Source organism: Lytechinus pictus, chromosome 11 (assembly GCF_037042905.1).
Source record: "Lytechinus pictus isolate F3 Inbred chromosome 11, Lp3.0, whole genome shotgun sequence".
NCBI lineage: Eukaryota > Metazoa > Echinodermata > Echinoidea > Temnopleuroida > Toxopneustidae > Lytechinus > Lytechinus pictus.
Window position 1 is genome coordinate 13,991,772 of NC_087255.1, and position 24,457 is coordinate 14,016,228.

Here is a 24,457-nt window from a genome sequence, read left to right on the forward strand (position 1 = left end):
TTCATACAAACGGAAGCTTCTTTGTTACGATACGAAAACAGGGGTTGCTATTATTTGAAAACAATTCCTTCTAAATGATTTGAAAGAATGGACACAAGTGGACACATTCATGGCTGTACCAGCCACCCCCCCCCCCCCTTTTCTGGAAAAGGGGGAGGGGGCGGCAAGACGCGTTCATGTTTTTTTAAAGAAACCCGAGATTGACAGAGCTTGTCATGGGGCCATTTTGCATGTTTTATTGTGAAATTGAAGGATTTTATGTACACTTTTTTTTATTTCCTAAAAATTCAGTAAAAGATGATTGTTTTTAAAATTCTCCACCACTGCGAATACGGTCGTAAATACAGTCGAGACGATAATCCTTTCAGTGAAAAAATAATGAAAACAAATGTACATAAGAGATTTGAGCTTGACAAAACTCCAGAGGTAATTGTCCCCCATAAAGTCGAGATCAAAATCAAACTTTTAAAACAAAAACAAACAAAAAACTTTTTTTTTGTAAGACACGCAAACTATACCTTGTAAATCACGTCTTCACTTATTTAACCCAAAATGAAAGGGTATTTTTTTTATGGGGATTGGACTCTTTGAGAACGTACTTTCGATCGAAAATCCATTTTGCAAGGCATTATGAGATAACGTAAGCATGGTAAATTTGACTTTTTTTTAATCATTCATTCTTATTTAACATGTTTAAGCACAACTGGGACCCCCTCCTTCCTTCTCACCTCGGGGGCTGGTATCCGGAAACGCTTTTTGTAATTTTGTCTTTTTTTCTCGTAATTTCACTTATCTTATATGTAGAATATAACCTTCTTTTCTATTTAATATATATATGTGTAGGATGGATACCATGCAAGGATTCGAGAACAAGTGTGTCTCCAGATTACGCATGTAACGGACGGTACGAATGCGATGACTACGGAGACGAAACATCATGTGGTAAGCGACCGTTAGATTGCTATTACATTTAAACAGCTATGACAAAACTTCTAAATGTACTAAGGAATTACAAAAAAGGCACCATTTATGGCGCGCCGTTTGACCAATAATTCAGATAAACACTGTTTATCGCCGATAAACAGTGTTTATCGCCGAAAAACACTGTTTATCGAGCGATAAACACTGTTTATCAAGCGATAAACACTGTTTATCGAGAGAAACTATGTTTTTCGACTGATAAACACAGTTTCTCTCGATAAACAGTGTTTATCAGTTGAAAAACATAGTTTCTCTCGATAAACAGTGTTTATCGCTTGATAAACACTGTTTATCGCCGATAAACACTGTTTATCGAGAGAAACTGTGTTTATCGAGAGAAACTGTGTTTTTCAGTCGATAAACATAGTTTCTCTCGATAAACAGTGTTTATCGGCGATAAACACTGTTTTTCGGCGATAAACAATGTTTATCAAGCGATAAACACCAGGTTTATCGAGAGAAACTATGTTTATCGACTGAAAAACACAGTTTCTCTCGATAAACAGTGTTTATCGCTTGATAAACATTGTTTATCGCCGAAAAACAGTGTTTATCGGCGATAAACAGTGTTTATCGAGAGAAACTATGTTTTTCGACTGATAAACACAGTTTTTCTCGATAAACAGTGTTTATCGGCGATAAACAGTGTTTTTCGGCGATAAACACTGTTTATCGAGAGAAATTGTGTTTTTCAGTCGATAAACATAGTTTCTCTCGATAAACACTGTTTATCGCTTGATAAACAGTGTTTATCGCTCGATAAACAGTGTTTTTTCGGCGATAAACACTGTTTATCGGCGATAAACAGTGTTTATCTGAATTATTGGTCAAACGGCGCGCCATAACCATTAGTATCTAACTCGTCAGGAATGATTGATCATGTGAATGCCAATAGTATTGGTTGGTGAAGCAAATATGCTCAAAACATAATGCTAAATTATCTCAACTGGAATACTAGTATTGGGTATTGATATGAAACCGAAGAACCGTTCTAAGTTAGATATATTACGCCCCCCCCCCCTCCCTGGATTGGGCAAAAAAATGGTGAGGTTGGGATTTACTCTTATTGAAAGGATATAAAGTAAATTATAGAATAAGCAAGAGAATATGTAAATATATACTTTCAATAAAAGTAAATCCCAACCTCACATACAGGATGAGGATATGGGGGAAAATGAAGTGTGAGCAGTGGGCCGTTTCATAAAGCTGTTCGTAAGTTAAGAGCGACTTTAAGAACGACTGGTTACGCGCTTAACCATCGCCAATGAATATATCATTTACCATAAGAAAGGTTCACCAGTCGTTCTTAAAGTCGCTCTTAACTTACGAACAGCTTTATGAAACACCCACCTGGGCCCCGTCTTATAAAGAGTTGCGATTGATCCGATCAATCACAACTATGGCAAGCCAGTATCGCCAAAATCTACAATTCATGTTTGTTTTCAAATGTTTTCTCGATATTGTATATTTATACATATATTGTTGTCTTGACAATTCAGTGTGCTCCCCTTTGTTTACAAAGGACGATGTGCAAACTTACTGTGGAAAAAATATGAAGATGATGGATTTCCATATAGTTGAGGTTTGATCGGATCAATCGTAACTCATTGTAAGATGAGGCCCTGGTCTCTATTTACCGTCCTTAATTAATTCATTTTGTTTTTGTTTTTTAATCTGATATAAAATGCAACCACGAAAGAAAATAAAATAAATGCTTTAAACATTTCAGGTGTCGTAATAGATTATGCTAATAGCTAATTAACTACGAATAACGCACAAAGGTAATCGACTGTTCAAAAAGATTCATTGGCAGCTACGCTTTTAAAAGATTGGCATGTACTTGAGGATAAGTACTTGATCTGTTTTATCAAAACTTTAGAGAGGAATCTTTGTGGGTATATATGTGGGTACATTTTTTTTTTAATATATGTACCTTTTACAAAGCAATTTTTCATGAATTTTTTTTTTTTTATGTAGATGATGAAGATATGGTTCTTTGTTATTTTTAACATTTCTGCCTCTGAAAATACTCTCGTTGTAAGTTTACAGTGTAATATTTGCTCTATATTGTTCTTTATTCTCTTTTCGTGTGTCAGGTTTGTTATACTTGTCTCTTCTAATGGAGCATTGAATAAATGAAATGAAAGTGAAGTTTTGAAGGGAAATTAATACGCTTTTATTTTAACTTTAAAAATGTGCGCTGATTTAGTCTGCTGTTTATTGTGTTATTGACAGATCGTTCACCGACCATCATCAGTGAAGGGGAATCTTATGCCATCTCAGATTTGGAATTGTTTGAACGGGAATACCATGCCTTCATTCTACAAACCAACCAATACTCTAGATTTCATATCAGGTTCCAACATATCTCTCTTGGCTGTTGCGATGAGCGTGTGCAAATCGGAACGGGGACTGATCTATCTGACGAAGAGTCCGTTATAATGTCCATCCAGGGATATACAAATTATGTCGATGATGTATATGTGAATACTACCAACATGTGGCTTGTCATGACTGGTCATAAGGACTCTGACAACTATCCTAATGGTCATGTCGATATGATTGTCACTGCTATCTCTCTTTCTGGTGAGTTTATTAAGGTGGAGTTTTTTTAAATTATATTTTCATGGTGGCATCCTTTAGGAGAGATGTTCAGATGACCAATTTCCTTCATAGGGATATCCTAAAGCATGTAGGTATGGCGAAATCCAAGACCATGTCATCCGATGATCTCTTCTAATTGATGTGGACATGATGAGATCTGAGATCCTGTCTTCTCATATCTCTTCAGGAGGATGTTGACATGGCAACATTTGATATCCTATCATCTCAACCATCGTTTCTTCTACAAAAGCTGAAGAAACAACGAGACTAGAAATGTTGTAATCTTATCTCGTCTAAAGGGTGTTGACTTGACATTACTTGATCTTGGATATTGTACTGTAACCATCTCTTTTGCATGATATTGACATGACAATATCCATGGTCTAGTCATTTCGTCATCTTTCCTGAAGGATGTTGATGTGAAGAGATAAGTATCTGTACACCTGGCAGGCACGTACTGCATGTGTCAGAATCCAAATTCGAGGGGATCGGATAAAATCTTTCAGGATAACAAGTTTAATGTAAAGAACCCATCATGAGCATGAGTTTACACAACGAAACGTTGAAACAAATGGCTGATTCGAATCGTTCCAAATGTTATCACACTGTTAAAAACTCCAGCTTACAGTTCGGCTTTGTTTTCAAAAGGAAACTCTAGGTGGAGGTGGATTTATTCCTTTAATGCTTTAGCTTTTATAGCGGCTGTGGTAATAACATGATTTTATAAATGTACACAGTGAATATATTTTCTATGATTTTTACTCAATAAAAAAAAAATCATCTCACGAGTGTATAGTTACCCTCCTAGATGATTTGGTTGGCATTTCTAGTATTTTACCTGGTATTAAGGCAACCTAGACATTACAGTTTGAAGAATTAAGACGAATAACAACGAGAGAACCATCAGAATGTATGAGAAAGGCATATCCTCCAACAGCTACAGTGCCATGTGTGAAGCAAGTTTATAGGCGATTATAACATGTTGCACATTCCTATAAACACGGGCCAAAATTGAAATGGCAATATTCTACAGAAAACCCTACCATTAAAAACCCACTTTCATTAAATAAATTTTGTGAGAAAAAACTGAATTCAAGCGTCTCTTTATGTTTAATAATACTGTGATGATCATCAGGATACCTTACTAAACTGCTGAAGACTAACAAATCTTAACATTTCCGATCTTCTTCATATCTGGTATTAATCCAACTTGATGCTAGAAAACTGCCGAGAACCACGACATAACATAGAATTGAGGGGGTTTTCGGGACATTTTGGGGGACAAAATTTGGAAAATCCCTTTTTGGGGGTAAATTTTTGCCAATTTAATAGGACACGGTAGGACAAAAGACCAATAATCCTTTATCAATATAAGAGTAAAGTCTGCAGGTATGAAAATTTTATTTTTCTTGATACTCATAAAATTGATTGGAAGTATCAAGTTTGATCAATTATGAATCTCTCAGTTGTGCACGTAGATGTTACCTCTGAATCACATGCAATTACATATTATTCAGTAGTTTTGCTTAGGTTATTAAATAATCAAACGCCATTTTCACATCAGATAATGCACTAGTGGGTGCAGGGAGCACATCCAGCCACAAAGAATAGTAGTACTAAATGTCGCCCATACGCTAGTGAAGACACCCTCCTTTTTTTGAAAAAAGCTGGATCTGCCCTCGAGATTAAGGTAGATTTTGTACTGTTTTCTTGATTGAAAAGGCGAATGTCTCTCAAACCCCTGTCTAAACGGAGGGACTTGCAATTACCTTGCTGATGGCGGATACCGATGTGACTGCATGGATACCTTTACCGGGCTCAACTGTGAAATAGGTTTGTGCAACCAGGCGGAAGCTTACCAAGAAAAGGGATATCGTATAACATATTTTGCTTTTTTCTGAATCTGACATCTTGTACAACCGTGATGATACTACTATATTTTCTATCTAGAGGTTATGCTTTATATATAGGCTACGGTTATACACAAAATGTTTTTTTTTATTACAGAGCTCATTTTATCTGGTTCAACTCAGTTTGACTATTTGAAACTGCATGTATATACAAAGGGAATTTCATACTAATATGAAGACTGGTGTGAATACCATACTGATTAAAACACCGGGTAGTATGTCCCTCTCGTTATTTCATTATGGATCCTTTTTTCTTTCTTTATTTTTTAAAGCAAACACTGATCCTTGTATCGAACAAGATCCGTGTGTCCATGGTGTCTGCATCAATGTGGGACAAGGAGAGTATGAGTGCGAATGCCAAGATAATTATGACGGGATTCATTGTGATGAACCCATTCGTAAGTAATAACATTCCTATCTCCATTGAAAGAAAATATTTTATCGTGCAACGCATTTCAACTCAATGTTTTTATTTCACTTTTATCCAGTAGTTACCAGAAGTTTAAATAAAATCCATTAGAGTCACTTCCGGGAAGAGTTTTTATAACTCTTTATTACGAAAACGAAGCCGTCACCTAGTTCATACCCAACAATGTTCGTTGTATAATTATGTACAAACAACTCAATCATTACAGTGTCGTTCCGGACATAGAAGGCCAGACACGACAAAACAGAGTATTTAAACATGATCTCATTATAAATATTTGTGACATTATTTATTCTTTTGTCTCCTTTTGTCTAGTACAACATAGGTCTGATTATTTGTGACATTCTTGGTCTCCTATAGTGAATTGTAAATGTAGATGATACCTCTCAGTCTGATTTAAAATTGCATGCGACTGAATGTAATTCGTTAGCTTGTAGGTTGTGAACCAAACACCACTTTTATATCGGATTATGGTTGATTATGTACTCTTTTCTTAATTGGAAAGGTGGATGTCTCTCAAACCCCTGTCTTAACGGAGGAACTTGCAATCAACTTGTTGATGGTGGATACCGATGTGACTGCATGGATACCTTTACCGGACTCAACTGTGAAATAGGTTGGTGCAACCTGGCAAAAGCCCCCCCCCCCCCCCCTCATATAAAAAATAGAGGATTTTTTTGTTTTACACAGTTTGCCTTTCCTGTAAGATATCTCTGACTTCTTTCACCTTTTTGCTTATGCTAAGACCGTGATATAACACACTACGATATATTGCCAGTTTTTTTTAAATATGTTAGAGGTAAACACCAAATTTTAGTTTTGATCACACAGATGCTATTGTCGGGCCCGAATGACTTGTGTGCGACCAAGATAAGGTGATACGAAGAATACATAAATGTTTACAGTTTGCCTTTTCTAAAATGATATCATTTGGAAAGTCTGTACAAAGAGAGCTTCATACGAATGTTGGGAGACTGTTGTGAATAATGCTTCAACCGTTCAACGATTATATATTGACTGAAATAGCAGGCAGTGTGTCTCCCACTTCCTTAAAGAGTCATTATATATTCTTGACCCTAGATGCTTATTAAACGCTACTGTCTTCTTTTTCCCCCTATTTATTATTTTTATATATTTTTTTTCAGCAAACACCAATCCCTGTGTCGAACGAAATCCGTGTGTCCATGGTGTCTGCATTAACGTAGAACAAGGACGGTACGAGTGCGAATGCCAAGATAATTATGACGGGATTCATTGTGATGAACCCATTCGTAAGTAATAACATTCCTATCTCCATAGAAGAAATTCTTGTTCCGGGCAAAGCATTTCAACTCAATGTTTTTATTTCACTATTAGCACGTATTTACCCGAAGTTTATATCAAATTCATTACTGATTACTAGGTTGAAGAAACATCAGCTTATTTACGGGAAGACTGATTGCTTTCGAAAGCTCTTTATTACGAAAATGAAACCCTCTCTTGGGTCTTATGTTAAAAGTTTCGTTAAATAATTATGTATATATGCCCGAGCGACACGATAAAACCGAGTATTTAAACATAGGCCTAATTATTTGTGACATCCTTGTTCTCCTATTGTCTTGTACACTTATCACCATTTTCTTCATCATCATTGTAATAATCGGTATCTTTCCATTTTGCTCGCAATCTCATGGTCCTATCCAGTTCCAATAGAGGTTTCCCACCATCCGTCTAGCCAGATAGTCAATATCAATACCAATGTAAATCTGACATGCGGTTTCAACCATGCCAAGCGGTACCGCTGGTACAAAACTGTCAGGGAAGAAGGAGATGGTGTCCTTTTACCCAACAGTGAGAATCAGAATCCTCTGATGATCATGTCTGCCTCGCACAATGACATCGGGTATTACTTCTGTAGAGGTGAAGGTAGAAATGGAGAAACTTTGGAGACGACGCGAGCATCTGTATATCTCAGAGGTAAATACAATCATCTAAGATGCAACCTTTTCGACTTTAGTTAAGATTTTGACTTTCTTCGACTTCCAGCTAGGTACAGCTAGTTACCTCTTGCTCCGGATGCTCTCGAACCCTAGCAATCTCGAAGAGTGGTGTGATAGCATACTAAAGGTGGAGAGCAGAATCAATATTCGGAGAGTTGGCTTCTCAAATTGAATACCATTCATAACCAAAATCACCTATCTTTGATTTATATGTCATGGATCGACATGAGTACCTACCCAATAATCACACGATATTTCCTCTCGGCTCAAATCCCGGGTATGATTTTTTTTTTCACACATGACAATAAATTTGTTCTTCCCTGAATCCCCTGAATGTAACACTGACCTTAATTTTTGTGTTCTTTTTTTTTCTCCAGATCTAACCAATGTAGAAGTTTTAAATGTTCGATTTGCTACTCCATTTCGCGAAGAGCTTCGTGACCAAACTTCAATGATTTATAAAGAAACGGCTTCCAATATCACCACCTTCGTGAGTCTCATTATCGGCTATTGTCGCATAAAATCCAGATTCATTTATTATTATGATGTACTCCGATAACGATTCAATTCAATTAAATTCAATTTATTTTTCATTCTTCAACATAATACAAATAAGTACAAGATAAATTGATTCAATTTACACAAAAGCATGAACAAAATTCAACATTGAATAAATGATATACATATTCAATAAGTGATTCAAATATAAATTAACATGGATGTCAAGTTTAAATCAATATAATCTTTATAATTAAATATAGCTAAAGCAATATAATTATATATCATAAGAAGAATTGAAGAATGGAGGGGTCCACCGAAAAGCAAAGCTTGTAGAATGTGGACCCCTCAAAAAGTTAGATACAAAGAACATTGAAATAAACGTAAAGGAATACGATGATTGAGATCATATCTTAGAAACAATTTGTGATATGAAATTAAATCTGAAGTTATAATTCGATAATTAAGCTCATAAACATTTTTTTTACAATCTCTTCTTAATGCAGACATCGGATTTTTTTTTTCATGTTTTTTCCGAAGTAACGTAAATGAAGTTCTGCATTGCTGATGGGAACGATTTGAATTTTAAAACGATCTATTATTGAGATTTAGTACAGAACCAGTCCGAAGACAATGGATAAAGTTGAAGTCTTTTATCCTAAGAAACATAAAGCATTATACTGGGGGTCTGAGGAAACAGTGGGACGATTTTTTAAATATCTTTGCATTTGTTCAATACTTTTTTCCGTCGTTTCTCAACAAACCTTCTAACGAGGATATTGATACCAACTAGGTAATTGAATTTCATTAAATAAAAGACGTGTGCTGCAGATGTGATAGACCTATGCTTGTGAGGGTAATATAGTGAAATCAATACGTATTATTTATTTATTTTGTCTTAGTGATTCTCCTCCGCAGGGATTTTATTGATTTCTCAATGGGAGGGTCCACGTGGCTGATTTTCTCACATTGCAATTTCTCTTATTAAGATGTATGTTTACATCTGATGTAAACAAGCGTCTTCATAAAGAAAATACAATTCAATCGATTCAATTGAAGAATTCCGGCAAAACCAATTCTTTGATGTTGATTACAAAAAAAAAATCCCTATATCATTTCGCCGAGGTACGGCTAATAAATATTTGTTATGAGACGATCAAATGAATAAGCCAGTTCGTAGTTCCTTTCTGCGCATGATCAAAAGATTCTGCGCATGATCAGAGGAAGGTAATTTGTACTAAAATGACATGGTGGTTTAAAATTTATTGAGATAAGCACCAACTTTAATGTCTTGATTATTCATATATTCCTTTGAATGGTGTTTTTCATTTACATCCAAAAACAACAACAATGCGTCCACGAACGACAGGTATTTCACAGTTTGCCAAGTACATTGTGCAACATGCTATGATATGCATTCAAAGTAGGAATGCAACAACTACCTTCATAAAGTGTTCATTGGTGTGCTATTCTAGTCACCTGGTCTATTAAATTTCTTCATCCTACTATGTAAGGCATGCTTACGTAATATCTTGCTTTGAAACCTGCCTATCATAATAAAAAAAGGAAAAGTCATTTGACCAAAATTGTCCATGAACTAACTACGAACTGGTCTATTGTCGGATTCACAATAATATATCACTAATAACAGAAATAAACGTGGGGGACATAAAAATCACATTTTGTAGTAAATATGAGTCAGTTAGCATGCAACTAAATGTAAACATGATAAATTTATGGGACTGTTTTTGAGTGTTAATAATTCATGATAAAATACATCACTGTTTTTCTGGTCTTATCTATTGTAAAGATGGGAGAAGGCTTGAAAAAAAGTACCGGTCTAGAAGGTGTATCGGTAGTATGTAGAGCTCTAAGACCAGGAAGCATCGAGGCTGATTTGAATATCTACCTTGATGACACCAATATGACGGCACTGGATACAGAACATCTAATCAGTGAATCGATTCAAAGTATGGCAGAAAACTCCAACGGTTTTCTAGATTCATCGTCAATTTCAATTCAAAATAACGGTAAGCGCTTTATTTTTATTTCATTTTATTTATTTATTTATTTATTCATTTATTATTATTTTTTGTGGGGGGGGGGGGGACTGAGTGGTTATTCCCCGTTTAGATAATTTAGTGTACGGTCATCGTCGGGTGGTTGTAGGGTGATCGTATCCTGTAACTCGTACGTTCTCCCGAGGGTGGTGTACGACGGTCGTATGTTTTTGGTGTACGAGGATCGTAACTATGTTTCACGTACAGATCCATGATCATCGTAGAGTTTACGATTTTGTTTAGCACTAAGTTACACATATTTTACAATATTTTTACCATGGCTGCAACACTTTATAAAACGGACCCTTGATACATTCATCTGCTGCTTTGTGGCGTTCATTTAATACAGCTGTACTTTTACTCTTTTTACAATATTGGTGGGTTCTCTGTTTATATCAAGGCTCTCTATATCAAGTAGGTGTGTCGTACAGGTGAAAAATGCGAATAGAAGGGTATGTTTTCCTCTAGGGTGCCTTTTAAAAAAAGTGACTTCGCAACTGTGCTCCAAGTTATCTCGCCTCCTGACTTTCTTAGCTTAAATCATGATGCATTTGATTTTGAGAGTGAATTCGCTTATTTTGTTTCAACCCCATTTTTCGGCACAAAAAAACTATTTACAATACGGTATTCAAGATGCTACATATTACCATTGCTTCAGCTTTGTTCGTTGAAGCCTTTAAAACTTTTGATTTTCTTATTTTGTGAAGCAATTTGCCGGAATATAACATGGATTTCTCCGCGTCTCGAGAGGGTTGAATTTCCAGTTGGTGAAAATGGATCATGGGCAAACTCAACAGGAAGATGTCCGTTCAACACTACACAAGGTTGATCCATTTTATTATCTTACCTTGTTACTTTGTACTCTAAAGAAAGCCGGCAGGTATCTTTGGACAACAACAACAAATGAAAATTGTCTCTTTAACATTTTTTAAACTGTAAATATGATTGAGTTTCGCCGACTATTCTGGTCCTAATGCTGAAGAAAGCATTAAAAGCAAATATTTTTAGTCATCAGGGTGATAATTAGGCCTACCTCCAAATGACCAATTAAAACATTTATGAACGTTGTTTTATGAAATTAATTAACTATATGGTGTTTAACTGCATGTCATACCCAAAATTGCTCAAAAACGTGATTTCATGGACAAAGTCAAGAGAAAATGCATTTTCAGCTAAAATTCACAAATGAGAGATTATTTTTACTTTCATTGACACAGGACATTTAATTTGATGCTCTTCATGGCGGAAATATTAAATGTCACAGAAGATATGAAAAAAATAATAACAAGAACAAGTAAACAGAGAAATAAACATAACAGATAAAATAGGCCTAGATCTAGGCCTATACGAAATCGATTTTGGTACCAACATCTTTTCATTTACAATTGTTCAGAAATTCATCAAATAATGTACATATTTTGTCTGATGGGGTGTGTAATCCTTCACGCGGTCCAAACCAAAGAATGTTATTTTACACACCCGATCATTCAATATCTGTTATATTAGATAGGGCTCTTGAATAATGACAGATCTAATCTAGATCGATAGATGTAGGACAGGTCAACGATACATGCAGTAGATCTAGATTTGTTTATGTTATTCACAGTGTCTGATTGAACTGGTATAATGTTAGTCTAACGTTAGGTAGATTCTACAGTAAATGACCCTTTTCCAATCAAAGTCAAGTTTGTTTGATTTTAACGTTAAAGTCTGGACCAGGACCTAAGGCAGACCAAAAATGCATGTTGAGCCATCTGATCACGTGCAGATTGTGATCTGGGGATGAGATAAAACATGACTTTATCTAGGCCTAAAGTAGACTAGGTCGCGGCTTTACTGTTAATGGTGGTCCTACGTGTTAATTGTTTGTGATTTGTATGGCGTTCCATACTTCATGGTTGACTCGGTCACGGTAATAAACTACCTTCACCCCTAACCTGAGATCGTCCGGGTTTTCCTTTATTTTTGTAATGGCGTGGTGGCACCGTCGGGATCTGAACCTAGACCATTCGACTCAGTGTTATTCCAGGCACCTAGGGAACTTTATCCAATCCGTGGGACCGGGCGCTCGAATGTAACTTTTTCGTGATAATGTCAGGTTAGCTCTTTTTCTTAGGTGAATCGTAGTCCCACATACCTCTGAAGATGTATGGATTTGCATCAACGCAGCGATGCGCCATTGCCGTGACCGGGCCCATTTTTGGTGATGCGTCGAAGAGGCGGCGCGCTCCAGCCCCCCATTTTCCTGCTGTCGTGCAGGGGCAGCAGGAGAGTGATTGCTTCGTACAAGTAGAGCTACGAAGTGGTTGTACCATTAATATGGTGAGCAAATCAGCTGTTGATCATTGTGATATTGAATTTGATGTTGCTGATTATGACAGTGTGTGACAGTTTCTGAGTCTGATGCTGATGATAACATTCCTTCGGTTGGGGGATTCCCCATTCCCAGGTCGAGTGTGATTGGCAGTAGTTCTTTTGTGCTATCTTACGAAGATTATAATCTATGGTTTGATGGTTTAGTGATTGCAGATGATGCATTTGTAGGTCTAGGTCTCCGAGGTGACATCCTCGTCGGTGCACCGTTTATGGAGCACAACGATGTGATTGTTAGGCCTTCCAAAGGTTTAATAACATTCGGTGACTTTGGACTTGAATTCATTTACCACGATTTCAATGAACACCAGCCTACAGATCTCACACAACCACCGCATACAAACCGTAGCTTAGTACAACACAAACATGAGAGAAGCCGGATAGTCCAACAGTTTGCCTTGATGACAAGACTGAGAACAAGATTGAATGTGCAATTGTTGATACATGTACATCCAATGCATGCCTGGTGAGCGAAGCGTTCTCCCATTGTGACATGACTGTGAGTGAACATGAGTGTGGTGCACCCCTCAGTATCAGTAACCATGGTTACTATGATTCTGGATATGAGAGTGAAGGAAACACCTGTCATGAGTGTGAAGGTGACATGATGAGTGATACTGATACTGATAACATTTCACATGAAAATGAAGGTGACACGATGGGTGATGATAACATCTCACAAAAGAATGAAGATGACACAATGAGTGATGATAACTTTTTACATGAGTCTGAAGGTGACATGATGAATGATGATCACACCTTACATGAGAACGAAGATAACATGATGAGTGGTGATAAGATCTTACATGAGAGTGAAGGTGATATAATGAATGATGATAACATCTTACACGAGAATGAAGGTGACACAATGAATGATGATAACATCTTACGCGAGAGTGAAGGTGACACAGTGAATGATAACATTTTCCATGAGTTTGGAGGTGACATGGTGAGTGATGATAACATCTTACACGAGAATGAAGGTGACACGATGAGTGATGATAACATCTTACATGAGAGTGAAGGTGTCACAGTGATTGATGACAACATCTTACATGAGAATGAAGATGACATGAGTGATAATTACATCTTACATGAGAATGAAGGTGACATGAGTGAAAGTGACATGATATGTCATAACATCTTACCTGAGAGTACTGGTGAAATGATAAGTGACAACATCTCTCATGAAACCATGAATGTAGATGAAAGTGAGGTTGATCCGTCAGTTGATCTCAATAACATGTCTATACATGGGTACAACAATGTCAAAATCTTACAAGATATAACTAATGACATCATACCTAACACTGAACACGATCTCTCAGATACGTATCATGAGGTCTACTGCAAACCAAATTGTGTTGCAAGTACACTCCTTGCCTATGAACTCCCTGATACAGTTATAGATGTTTACAGCAATCCTGTTGTGGTTGGTTTCTTGGCTGTGTATTGTCGGTTTGCTTGCAGGTTCCAAGAGGAACATGTAAATGTTCCTGGTCCTCCGGTCTTTATTACTGAGCATAACTCTGTGCCTGTTAGTTCGTCATATGACAATGGTGTTGAGCACTCTGATAGGGTGTATTTCCCTGACGGTTACTCGCAAGTCAATCTTAGAAAAGATCGTTGCTCGCCTAAGCGTTCGGATACTACATACGATATCGAAAGGACCATAGCCGATTCGAATCGCGACAGTCGTACCAAACACGCTCCCGGTTCCGATTCGTCTCGCAGTGCTACATCATATCGCAGCTACTATGCTCGTCGCAAACGAGCATTCGAGTCGTACTGTCGTAACCATGTTGTTGATCGTACACGGACAACAGGTCTCTTCGCGGTCAACACACCGGTCGTTGAATCGTATCATGGCAGCTCGAACGGATGTAGACTCTCTGACAACTCCGTAGCCGCTTTGAGTACTTACAAAGAGTACTCCAGCATTGACTGTTCATATGGGACATCCCCAGAGATGCATAGCCGACGTGCCCCCGTCACTAATAGGTCCGTGTCGATGTCCATAGATCGCGACTCGCACGCCTCTCGTGTCGTTGAGCCCGTGTGCTCAGTTCCCGGCATTCGTTACCATGACAACTATGCCACGCTTAAGCCGACATATCCGCCTGATGCCAATGTTCCTGCTTCAACTACTGACCCCATTCGTGGTTGCTATCTTGGTCCATTTGGTCCATGTTCGGGAGATGCAGATCTTCACTGTACTAGACAGCCTTTAGTCGAGTACAATGGCAAGTCCGATCTTGTGATGGGCGTTCATTCGTTGCCTTCTCCGGTGACTAGCCACATGGTCACTCTTAATGACAGAACCTATGATTGTCATCGACAGGCCTCTTTCACTGATCATTCTGTGCTAGACCTTGGCCTGTCTTCCTTGCCTGGTCCTACCTGCTGTGACGCCTACCTTACCTGGAGTCTTACCCCTTGGAACCGTGGACCCCGACCGCCCTCACTAGAAGCCGGATTGGATCCTTTGTCCGAGGGAACTCTGGCTGCCCGTCCCCAGGTCCAGATCATCTTGTACCAAGTAGACATTCAGGAATTGTCAATGATGATCATTGGCCTCACCTCATTGAAGAGCCCCTCCCACACATTTGATTGATTGATGCCTCCACAGGACGGCCTAAAGGACTGCTACTTTTGTCATCTGGACTTTGATGATTCGAACCTTGTTTTCCACAAGTTTTAAGTTTGAATTTTAACCTTGCCTTTGTTTCCCGGTTGTTTTGCTTTTACATGTCTCACTGGATATTCATTTTATTTTCAGATTTATGGTTTATGTCTGATTGTTAATCTGTTATGATTTGACCTTTGATGATGGTTGTTTGTTACATTTTGTGTTGATTCATGTTGATTTGCATTACCTTGGTTGCGAGGTTGGTGTGTTTGTTGATAATTGGTAGGAATGAAAGATTGTGCAATGCTTGTTTAATGGATGCACTTGTATGTTGATTTTTACAGTTTGTATTTTTGATAACTGTGATAACATTATCCTTTTTATCATGTCTCTTTGACTGAGAATATTGATATGGTTCCTACATAAATTTTATCTGCCTTTATGACACTGCCTATGTAATGCACTTACATTTATGACATGACTTTTATTATGTTATATGTTGTTGGTGTTGACGGTACCTGTTATTTCCACTTTGTTCTTTTCAGATACAGTCTTTTACATGTTTTATAGCATGGTGCCTTTATGCAGAGTGTAGTGATTAATTTTGTTTAAGCACAGTTAGTATCATAATAGTGATTTCTTTTTCCAGTCAATTCACTGAAATCTGCGCAGTTATTTTTTTACTGGTTAATTATGTTTATTTGCTATTTTACTTTGTGTCTTCTTTTTGACATGCGTATGTTTGTCTTAGATTTTTCCTTGTTATTGTTTTAAGTAAATATATATTTGATCACATGGAAATTGATTATCAAATGTTTGTAGGTCTTGCTGCGGGCTTTTTCTTTTATTCATGTATGTTTTAAATAATTTGTCTAAAGTGTACGGATCTTTTCTTTTGGCGTTGGTAGAGAGAAAGGTGACTTGTGTATTTTGATTGTTTAGTAGCTCATACATGTATTTATATTTTGTTTGACATCTAGGCTTGTATGTATTTTGTTCAACTAATGATATGCTTTTTGATATTGTTTGTGTACCATTTCTGGGCATTAATAATTGACTGTAATCTTATACCAACTTGGCGGATTGGTTTATGTAATAGGTTAGGCATAGTAAATTTGTGAACTAGAAACAGTTTAAGACAAGTTGTATAATCTATAAAATGAGTATAAGTTTAAGCCAGATATAGAGTTTAGGTGTGTTACCAAATATTGCCTATCAATGTGCGTCTTAGGTTGTTATTTGAAACCCATTTATTTATTTCAAGAAGCTATTTGATTAGCAGTTGTCTTAGTTTACTTTTCAAAGATGGTAGTACAGTTCGTACTTGAAGAAGGAAGAGTAAGGTTGAAGTGGTTGCTCAGTTTGATTCAGTTAATGAGTAAATGTATATATTATCATGTAGGCGTAGAGTTGTATTAAGTTTTAATTCAATAGTTGGCTGTCAGTTGTTTGGGTTGTATAAGTTTCTGGATTTGTGTATATAAAACGTATGTCCTCAAATAATCACGGGAAGGAGAAAAAGTGGTCACGCCACTACGTGTTAATTGTTTGTGATTTGTATGGCGTTCCATACTTCATGGTTGACTCGGTCACGGTAATAAACTACCTTCACCCCTAACCTGAGATCGTCCGGGTTTTCCTTTATTTTTGTAATGGCGCTGATCTCTCTGTTGTCGAACCAGGTCCAGGACTCCATGACCAAATCTATAAGTTAACGTTTCGTTCGCACTAACTACTCAGACCTGTCCTATAAATAGCAAGATTGAAAGTTGAAAGATTTCTCTAACGTAGACGCTATTTCTAGATCTAACACGTTAAAAGTTAGACCTAACTTATGATCTAGGCCAATGCTTACTGCAGCAGCCCGAACACAGTCTGAACTCCTGAAGACATGTCGAGGTCCCCGGGGCAAGGCCAAGGTCTAAATCTAAGGGTGCGTTTATCCGCCACTTTTTTACCCTAGAATCATGATTTGAATCATGATTCAAATCATGATTCTGCAGAATCACGATTGCGTTTAGTCGAAATTGAATATAATCATGATTAGAATCACAAACATGAAACACGAAAAAAGGGGCGTTTGGAAAGACGTTTCTGCAGAATCACGTACGAAAATGTTCGAATAAACGATATCGTGATTACAATCATGATTATATGACCTCACTGTTGTGTCGGGCTACTTTCGGTTTGACTCTTGCCAAGCGGCTAGGCGCTCTATATGCTCATTGTATGTACATGACTATTCATTTCTTGTCATGTTCAAGTTCTGTGTTGGTCATCGCATCGTCCACTACTTTTCATTTTTTGGTCATGTCTTCAACTTCAAGTTCTAGTAAATGAATTAACTGGACAGACAATGATCTTAGTTGTTGTTGAGTATACAGTATCAATATCAAATTGGATCTACGCTGAAATTCACTTCCGAACACCATTTTGGATAAGCTAACAAGATGAATAGAAGCATATGGACCCTTTATGATAGAAGTAAACAAAATGAGGTATAGACTGAATTCTGATGGAAGCAAAAGAATTTTCGAGAGCCGAAACACGTGCGAAAAACTTCCTCTGTCAAACTGCGCACTAGTGATGCGCACTGGATTGGCCCGAATCTGAGGAGAAACAGCATTGGAATGAAGGTCGTCTAAACGCTGATTCTGTGATATTGTGATTCATGTTTGTGTTTTGAATCATGATTCAAATCATGATTCAAATCATGATTCTGGCTTGAGGTCGCATAAACGCAGCCTCAATCTACTTACCCAATTTTATCGTCCAAAACCAGACCTATTTGTCTATCGCTTATCAGACATCACCACAAATCTTTGACGTTGGCAAAACAGTGAACTTCAGTCTCTATCCGCTGAACTATGGCAATAGTCTAAGATAGTTACTCTTCAATAACAAATCCAGATATTTAGATAAATCTCCAGAAACGACGGTTATTCCTGTCTACGCTTATCTAACGTTAGGCTCCATGGGGCTCCATTTTAGTAACTTATAAGAAGGGCCTAACGTTAGATCGTCGGACTCACTCGGGGACTCACCTAAATTCCGCGGTCCAGTCTGAAAATCGTTTCCAATTGATATCAGGTATTGACCGATTGCAAACGATCGTTTTTGTCTCACCTGCATAGCAGAGTGAGACTATAGGCGCCGCTTTTCCGACGGCGGCGGCGGCGGCGTCAACACCAAAATCTTAACCTGAGGTTAAGTTTTTGAAATGACAGCATAACTTAGAAAGTATATAGACCTAGTTCATAAAAACTTGGCCATAAGGTTAGTCAAGTATTACTGAACATCCTGCCTGAGTTTCATGTCACATGACCAAGGTCAAATGTCATTTAGGGTCAATGAACTTAGACCATGTTGGGGAATCAACCTCCAAATCTTAACCTAAGGTTAAGTTTTTGAAATGTCATCATAACTTAGAAAATATATAGACCTAGTTCATGAAACTTATACGTAAGGTTAATCAAGTATCACTAAACATCTTGCATGAGTTTCACGTCACATGACTAAGGTCAAAGGTCATTTAGGGTCAATGTACTTTGGCCTAATTGGGGGTATCTGTAGAATTACCTCATAACTTTGACAGTTTATGAATCTGATTCATGAAACTTGGACATAATAGTAATCAAGTATTACTGAATATCCTGTGCAAGTTTCAGGTCACATGATCAAGGTCAAAGGTCATTTAGGGTCAATGAACTTTGGCCAAATTGGGGTATTTGTTGAATTACCGCCATTACTTTGAAAGTGTGTTGGTCTAGTTCATAAAATTTGGACATAAGAGTAATCAAGTATCACTGAACATCCTGTGCACATTTTAGGTCACATGACCAAGGTCACAGGTCAATGAACTTTGGCCATAATGGGGGTATCTGTTGAATTACCATCATAACTTTGAAAGTTGATGGATCTGACTCTTGAAACTTGGACATAAGACTAATCAAGTATCACTGAACATCCTGTGCGAGTTTCAGGTCACATGATCAAGGTCAAAGGTCATGCAAGGTCAATGAACTTTGGCCACGTTGGGGGTATTTGTTGAATTGCCATCATATCTCTATAAGTGTATTGGTGTAGTTCATAAAACGTGGAAATAAGAGTAACCAAGTATCACTGAACATCTTGTGCGAGTTATAGTAGTTTTCAAAATCAGCACTGCTGCTATATTGAATCGCGTGATGCAGGTGAGACGACCAGAAGCATTCTACTTGTCTACTTTAGTCCCGGTCCCACATACGGTATGTTATTTCCGTGTTGTTGTTGTTGTAGTTGAATATGATGGCGCTCTTCAATCTCTCCAGATTATACGCGCCAGTCGCTTTTGTAAGTAGGACGTCGTCGGCAAAGGAGATCCATACGACGTCAAACCATTGGTGACGATTATATGACATATTAATGTAGATTAGTCACCCATCCACCTATTATATTAGTAATTGGTAACATCTATTCGACGAGAGGGCGCCACACACGTAGACAAAATACAGATTTTGATCGTATCACATGACGCGCTATGGACCAATCGCGCTTCACTATCTGTCTTGGCTATCTAATGTAAAATATTTTCACCCAAAATGAGCCTTCTAGGACTTTCAAAAATGAATCAGAGCCACAGGCGGCGGAAGCAGGGGGGGGGGGGGACAGGCCCCTAAATTTTGTGTTGATAACCTTCAATTTTTTTTTACCTATGACCATCACACAATTTCAGGTGGACCCCCCTAATTTTTTTGGCTTCCGCCGCCAATGATCAGAGCAAAAAGGTATTAGAGCAGATGTCATTTAATTTGAACTGGCTAAGGGACTAATTTTAAACTCGAATATGCATATTGGATGATTACGATGACTAAATTTTGTGGTCTATGGTCAAATAGATCATTATTTTAATGGTGTAAAATAAATGCTTCGACTGGCAATTGCGGAGGATTACATTTTGAGTTGAAAATTCATCCAGTTATTATTTCATTTTCACATCAAACAGCTGATGGACCCATTGGACGAGCACTTTGTATCGGAGATGGCATTACACAGAGTCGATGGCAACCTATGGATAATTGTGGACCTTTTAGAAATGTTACAGATATTCTCACAGAAATTGCAGAGGTAATTTTTTAAGCTATTAAAAATGTTATTTATGTAAATAAGGCTCATACAAGTTAGACAATAAGATGAACCAATATTGAAGTTACACCCAAGGTGGACCAATGAAACACCTTTTGGGATACAATCTTGCATCGTAATTGACAAACGTGCATATTAGATGTATCTCTTGTTTCGGTTTGCACCCAGAAATGCCAGTTAGCACCAGATGTGGTACAACTTTGCATCTTCAAAAGGTGATAGTTTGCCCCTTTGCCAAATGGTACATTTCTGCACCTTTTACGGGTGCCCCTTTTAAGGTGCAAAAAATCACCATAGGGTACAAAATGGCACCCTAAAAGGTTTTCACAGTGTTACATAATATGTACATTCGAAAGGGTGCAAATTTACACCTTTTTCTTCGTGTTTGTCAAATGAGGGAACTGTGGTGAATAGTTGACAATTATCACTCGAAAGGAAAATATTTTTTATTGCAATCCTATTTTGAATATCTATTCCCTAACTAATTTAATTGGTGGGGGGGGGGGTCAAATGCAATGAACATGTTTATATTTTTGATTCCTTAGTCCATCAACCTGTTTACAAGATACTGGAATATTCTTCCTCGTATGTCATTCTGTCTACTGTTTGTAATTTGTGTTTTTGTCATGTAACTTTTCGCGTGCTATTTTTTTTTTACTTTTATGAAGTCATGGTAATGCTTTTTATATCGTATTGTTAGCTTCATTTTACCACAATAAACCCACCGTAACAAGTGAAATTAGGATATAGGTCATTCTTATCAATATTTTTATTTCTAGATTTTTTTTTATTTTTAATAAACCAGCCTATAACTGAATGTCAGGCCTTGGCGACTTCACCTATAATCACGATATCAGAAAGAAAATATGAAGAGGTTTACAAAGCTCTATTCTTTCGATTTTGAAGTTATTAAGTGAGGTAGGCCTACATGTATAATCAGATTGTGTTTTTAAAACATAATTTGGAAATGTGTGCTATTCAAAAAATATAAACGCTGTCAGAAGAAATTCTTACTTTCTGTATATACATTTATTTTGTCTGATATTAGGCAAGCATTACTGAAGAAAACGCAGGTGAAGTTAGCCAACAAGTGGAAGCAGTTTCTTCAAATATCGAAGACATCACATCAGATGACGTCACATTAATAGCAGAGATTACATCAAGTATCGTACAGCAAAATGTTACAAATGAACAGGTAGCATATTTTCTATACTTGATATCTTGGGAAATAATTGTAATAAGTGTTTGATGAAATTTTCAGCATTATGCTAGTTTGATTTTTTTTATTTATTCAAATCAACATTTTTCTGGGGTGAACTTGATCTTCAAATAAAAGTAAAAGTAAGTAAAGTAAGTTTTAAACGTAATGCTGCCCATTTATGGGAAACTTTCATTGTGGTCCTGAACAAATGATTTTCCTTTTATTTGTTTGACAGGTAACGGAGGATCTAACTGGTACTCTAAGCAATGTAGCAGAGGTACAAACAGATGTACTCGTAGCTGCGGAGGAAGCAGTTTCTAAATTAGTAGAGGCTTTTGAGGAGCAAATCAATCGTGTTGAGGTAGCCGACGGTGAGATGCTGAACATTCAGCAGCCAAATGTTGCTGTACAGGTGATTATATGACGATTTATACCAACATTATTTAAGGAGTGAATCTTCAACAAGAAGGGGAAAGGGAAGAAAGATGAAAGAAATGTAAAAAAAAAAGAGAGGTCTGAGTTGTGAGTTGTGTATTAACCCTATTATTACAGTGAGAAAACACAACGTCATTTACATTTCGTCTAATGTCCCCCAATCGAAATATTCTGCACTGTAAAAAAAAAAGCTGTTTAAAATTGTAAGCACGTTGTTTAAGCCTGTCACTTTGACATTTATTGTTCAAACTTTTTAGCAAATTGTTTAAACCTTTTCAAGTTTGTAACAAGTTATTTAAAAAGTTTAAACAATTACAATTTAAAAAAAATAATTTGTTATGATGACAGGCTTAAGCAACGAGCTATTTTGTTACTGTGTGGCAGTGGCCATGAGATGATGTAATTTCTATGAGCCACTAGTACAAATGATATTAGAACATTTCAATTAAGAGTGATTGTAGAAAGAAAAGACACCTTAAATGGACCCTGGAATATTAAAGGGATGATCGAACGGACTCTTGATAGATGCAATAAAAAACATTTCCTTACGAAGCACCGTTTCTGTGTTATGATACCAAACAGCTTTTAACTACAGTAAGACAAAATATGCAAATAAATTCATTTAAGGCCTGGTACAGTGAGTAATGTAAGTTGAAAAAAGACTTTTGCAAGGCGCCTCGGCCCCTCGCACCGTTTCGAATAAAGGTCAGTCCTTCCTGTTCATATTGGATGAGGGGAAATTAAAGTACTCCCTTACTCCACCCCTCCCCGATAGTCCTACATGCAAAATCAACGAAGAGATTAAAGGCGACCGCACACCTTGCGATTGGTCTGCGACTCAATTTTGGAATAAAACGTAGTAGAATTTGATGCTAATATTGAGACTTCAAATATCTTACTGTGTAATGTTCAAAATCATTGTACGAATACCTATTTTCAAATCTGTGACTATGCTATCATCCTTAGATTAAAAGCAAATTTAATATCTAGTCGTAATGACGTCACAGCAGTCGTACGATTGGCTATGATTTCAAACTAATTTGGCCTTTACTCCAAAATGAAGGCTTACAATCTTACAAAATGGTTATATTATTATTCTTTCAATTAATTTTAAGCTCAAATAAAATTACGTGTTCCATTCACATTTTCAGAAAATTAGCAAAATGCGATTTGTTTCAAAATCGGATCGCGAACAGTCATGAGGTGTGCGGTGGCCTTAAGACATTATCAAGTAACATACATCAAGCTGTCCCACATTGTAGACAAGGTTGAGCACAAATGTGTCAACACGGATTAGAACCCGGGTCCTTGATTTTGGATGCAATTGCCTTAACCAAAATTGCCTTAACGGAGACAGTGGTTTCGGGTATTCCAGAGTTTTTTTTTTTTGGGGGGGGGGGAGGAGGGGGTTACTCACAAGTGAATTATGTGGAAATTAATAAGATGTGGTAGATTTGACATATCAAATTTCCATTTGTAAGGTTTCAATTTAAAAAAAATGCCCGTTTTTGCCAATGGTCTGCTTAAACGTAATGCTTACCTTATAAACCAATCATTTTCGGTTTTAGGAGAGAAACTTGTCTTGTAACGCATTATGAAATTGCGAGCATCATACATTTAAGCTATATGATTTTGAAGAGGAAAATAAAGAATGGATTCCAACGTTGATTCGGTTTTTTTTTACTCTGCATTCTAGATCCAGAGTGTATCTGCTGATGAGGGTATGGGTGGACTTGTTCTCTCTCTGGCCGGATCTAGTCTTTCTGATCTGACTAAGGCCAATTTTACCATCAGCGCTCCGACCCAAGGTGACCACCAGGACGATGACAGTATTGCTTCTAAACCAGACACTATCGCACAGGTCAACATCCCATCTTCGGTTTCATCAGCCATATCATCCACGAATCCTCTTACGGGATCGTCGTCGAATGGCAGCGGTGAATACATCCGTATAAACTTCAACGTTTTTTCAACTCCAGCCTTATTCATTTCTAAATCACTGCGTGAATTCAGTGCAGATAATGAAGCCGTCAATCGGTCAGCTAACACTCCTGTCATAGCCGTCAGCATCGGTGGGAGAAAAATAGAATCCTTGGCAGAGTCCATTAACTTTACCTTTTCGACACTAATGGTAAGAGTCTTTAAAAATAAATGCACAATATTCTGGCATATATTCCTGCAAGATTTTACTTTTAATCCCAATCCGTCCATGAATTTGTCTCCATATTTTTTTGGT

General features: G+C 37.3%; 1 protein-coding gene across 2 annotated transcripts in view; it reads left to right on the forward strand.

Annotated features, from left to right (window-relative positions):
• LOC129271821 (uncharacterized) overlaps nt 1-24,457 on the forward strand; it is a 54,061-nt gene that overhangs the window by 23,592 nt on the left and 6,012 nt on the right. The window contains exons 14-27 of one of the 2 annotated variants that reach the window (XM_064106827.1): nt 844-942; nt 3,217-3,567; nt 5,308-5,418; nt 5,768-5,893; nt 6,428-6,538; nt 7,068-7,193; nt 7,606-7,878; nt 8,279-8,391; nt 10,210-10,429; nt 11,167-11,283; nt 20,446-20,567; nt 21,634-21,780; nt 22,022-22,198; nt 23,918-24,352. In XM_064106827.1, the coding sequence (XP_063962897.1) occupies nt 844-942; nt 3,217-3,567; nt 5,308-5,418; nt 5,768-5,893; nt 6,428-6,538; nt 7,068-7,193; nt 7,606-7,878; nt 8,279-8,391; nt 10,210-10,429; nt 11,167-11,283; nt 20,446-20,567; nt 21,634-21,780; nt 22,022-22,198; nt 23,918-24,352 (2,528 nt within the window). The remainder of the gene's footprint in view (nt 1-843; nt 943-3,216; nt 3,568-5,307; nt 5,419-5,767; nt 5,894-6,427; nt 6,539-7,067; nt 7,194-7,605; nt 7,879-8,278; nt 8,392-10,209; nt 10,430-11,166; nt 11,284-20,445; nt 20,568-21,633; nt 21,781-22,021; nt 22,199-23,917; nt 24,353-24,457) is intronic. The other variant, XM_064106828.1, reaches the window with a different exon arrangement.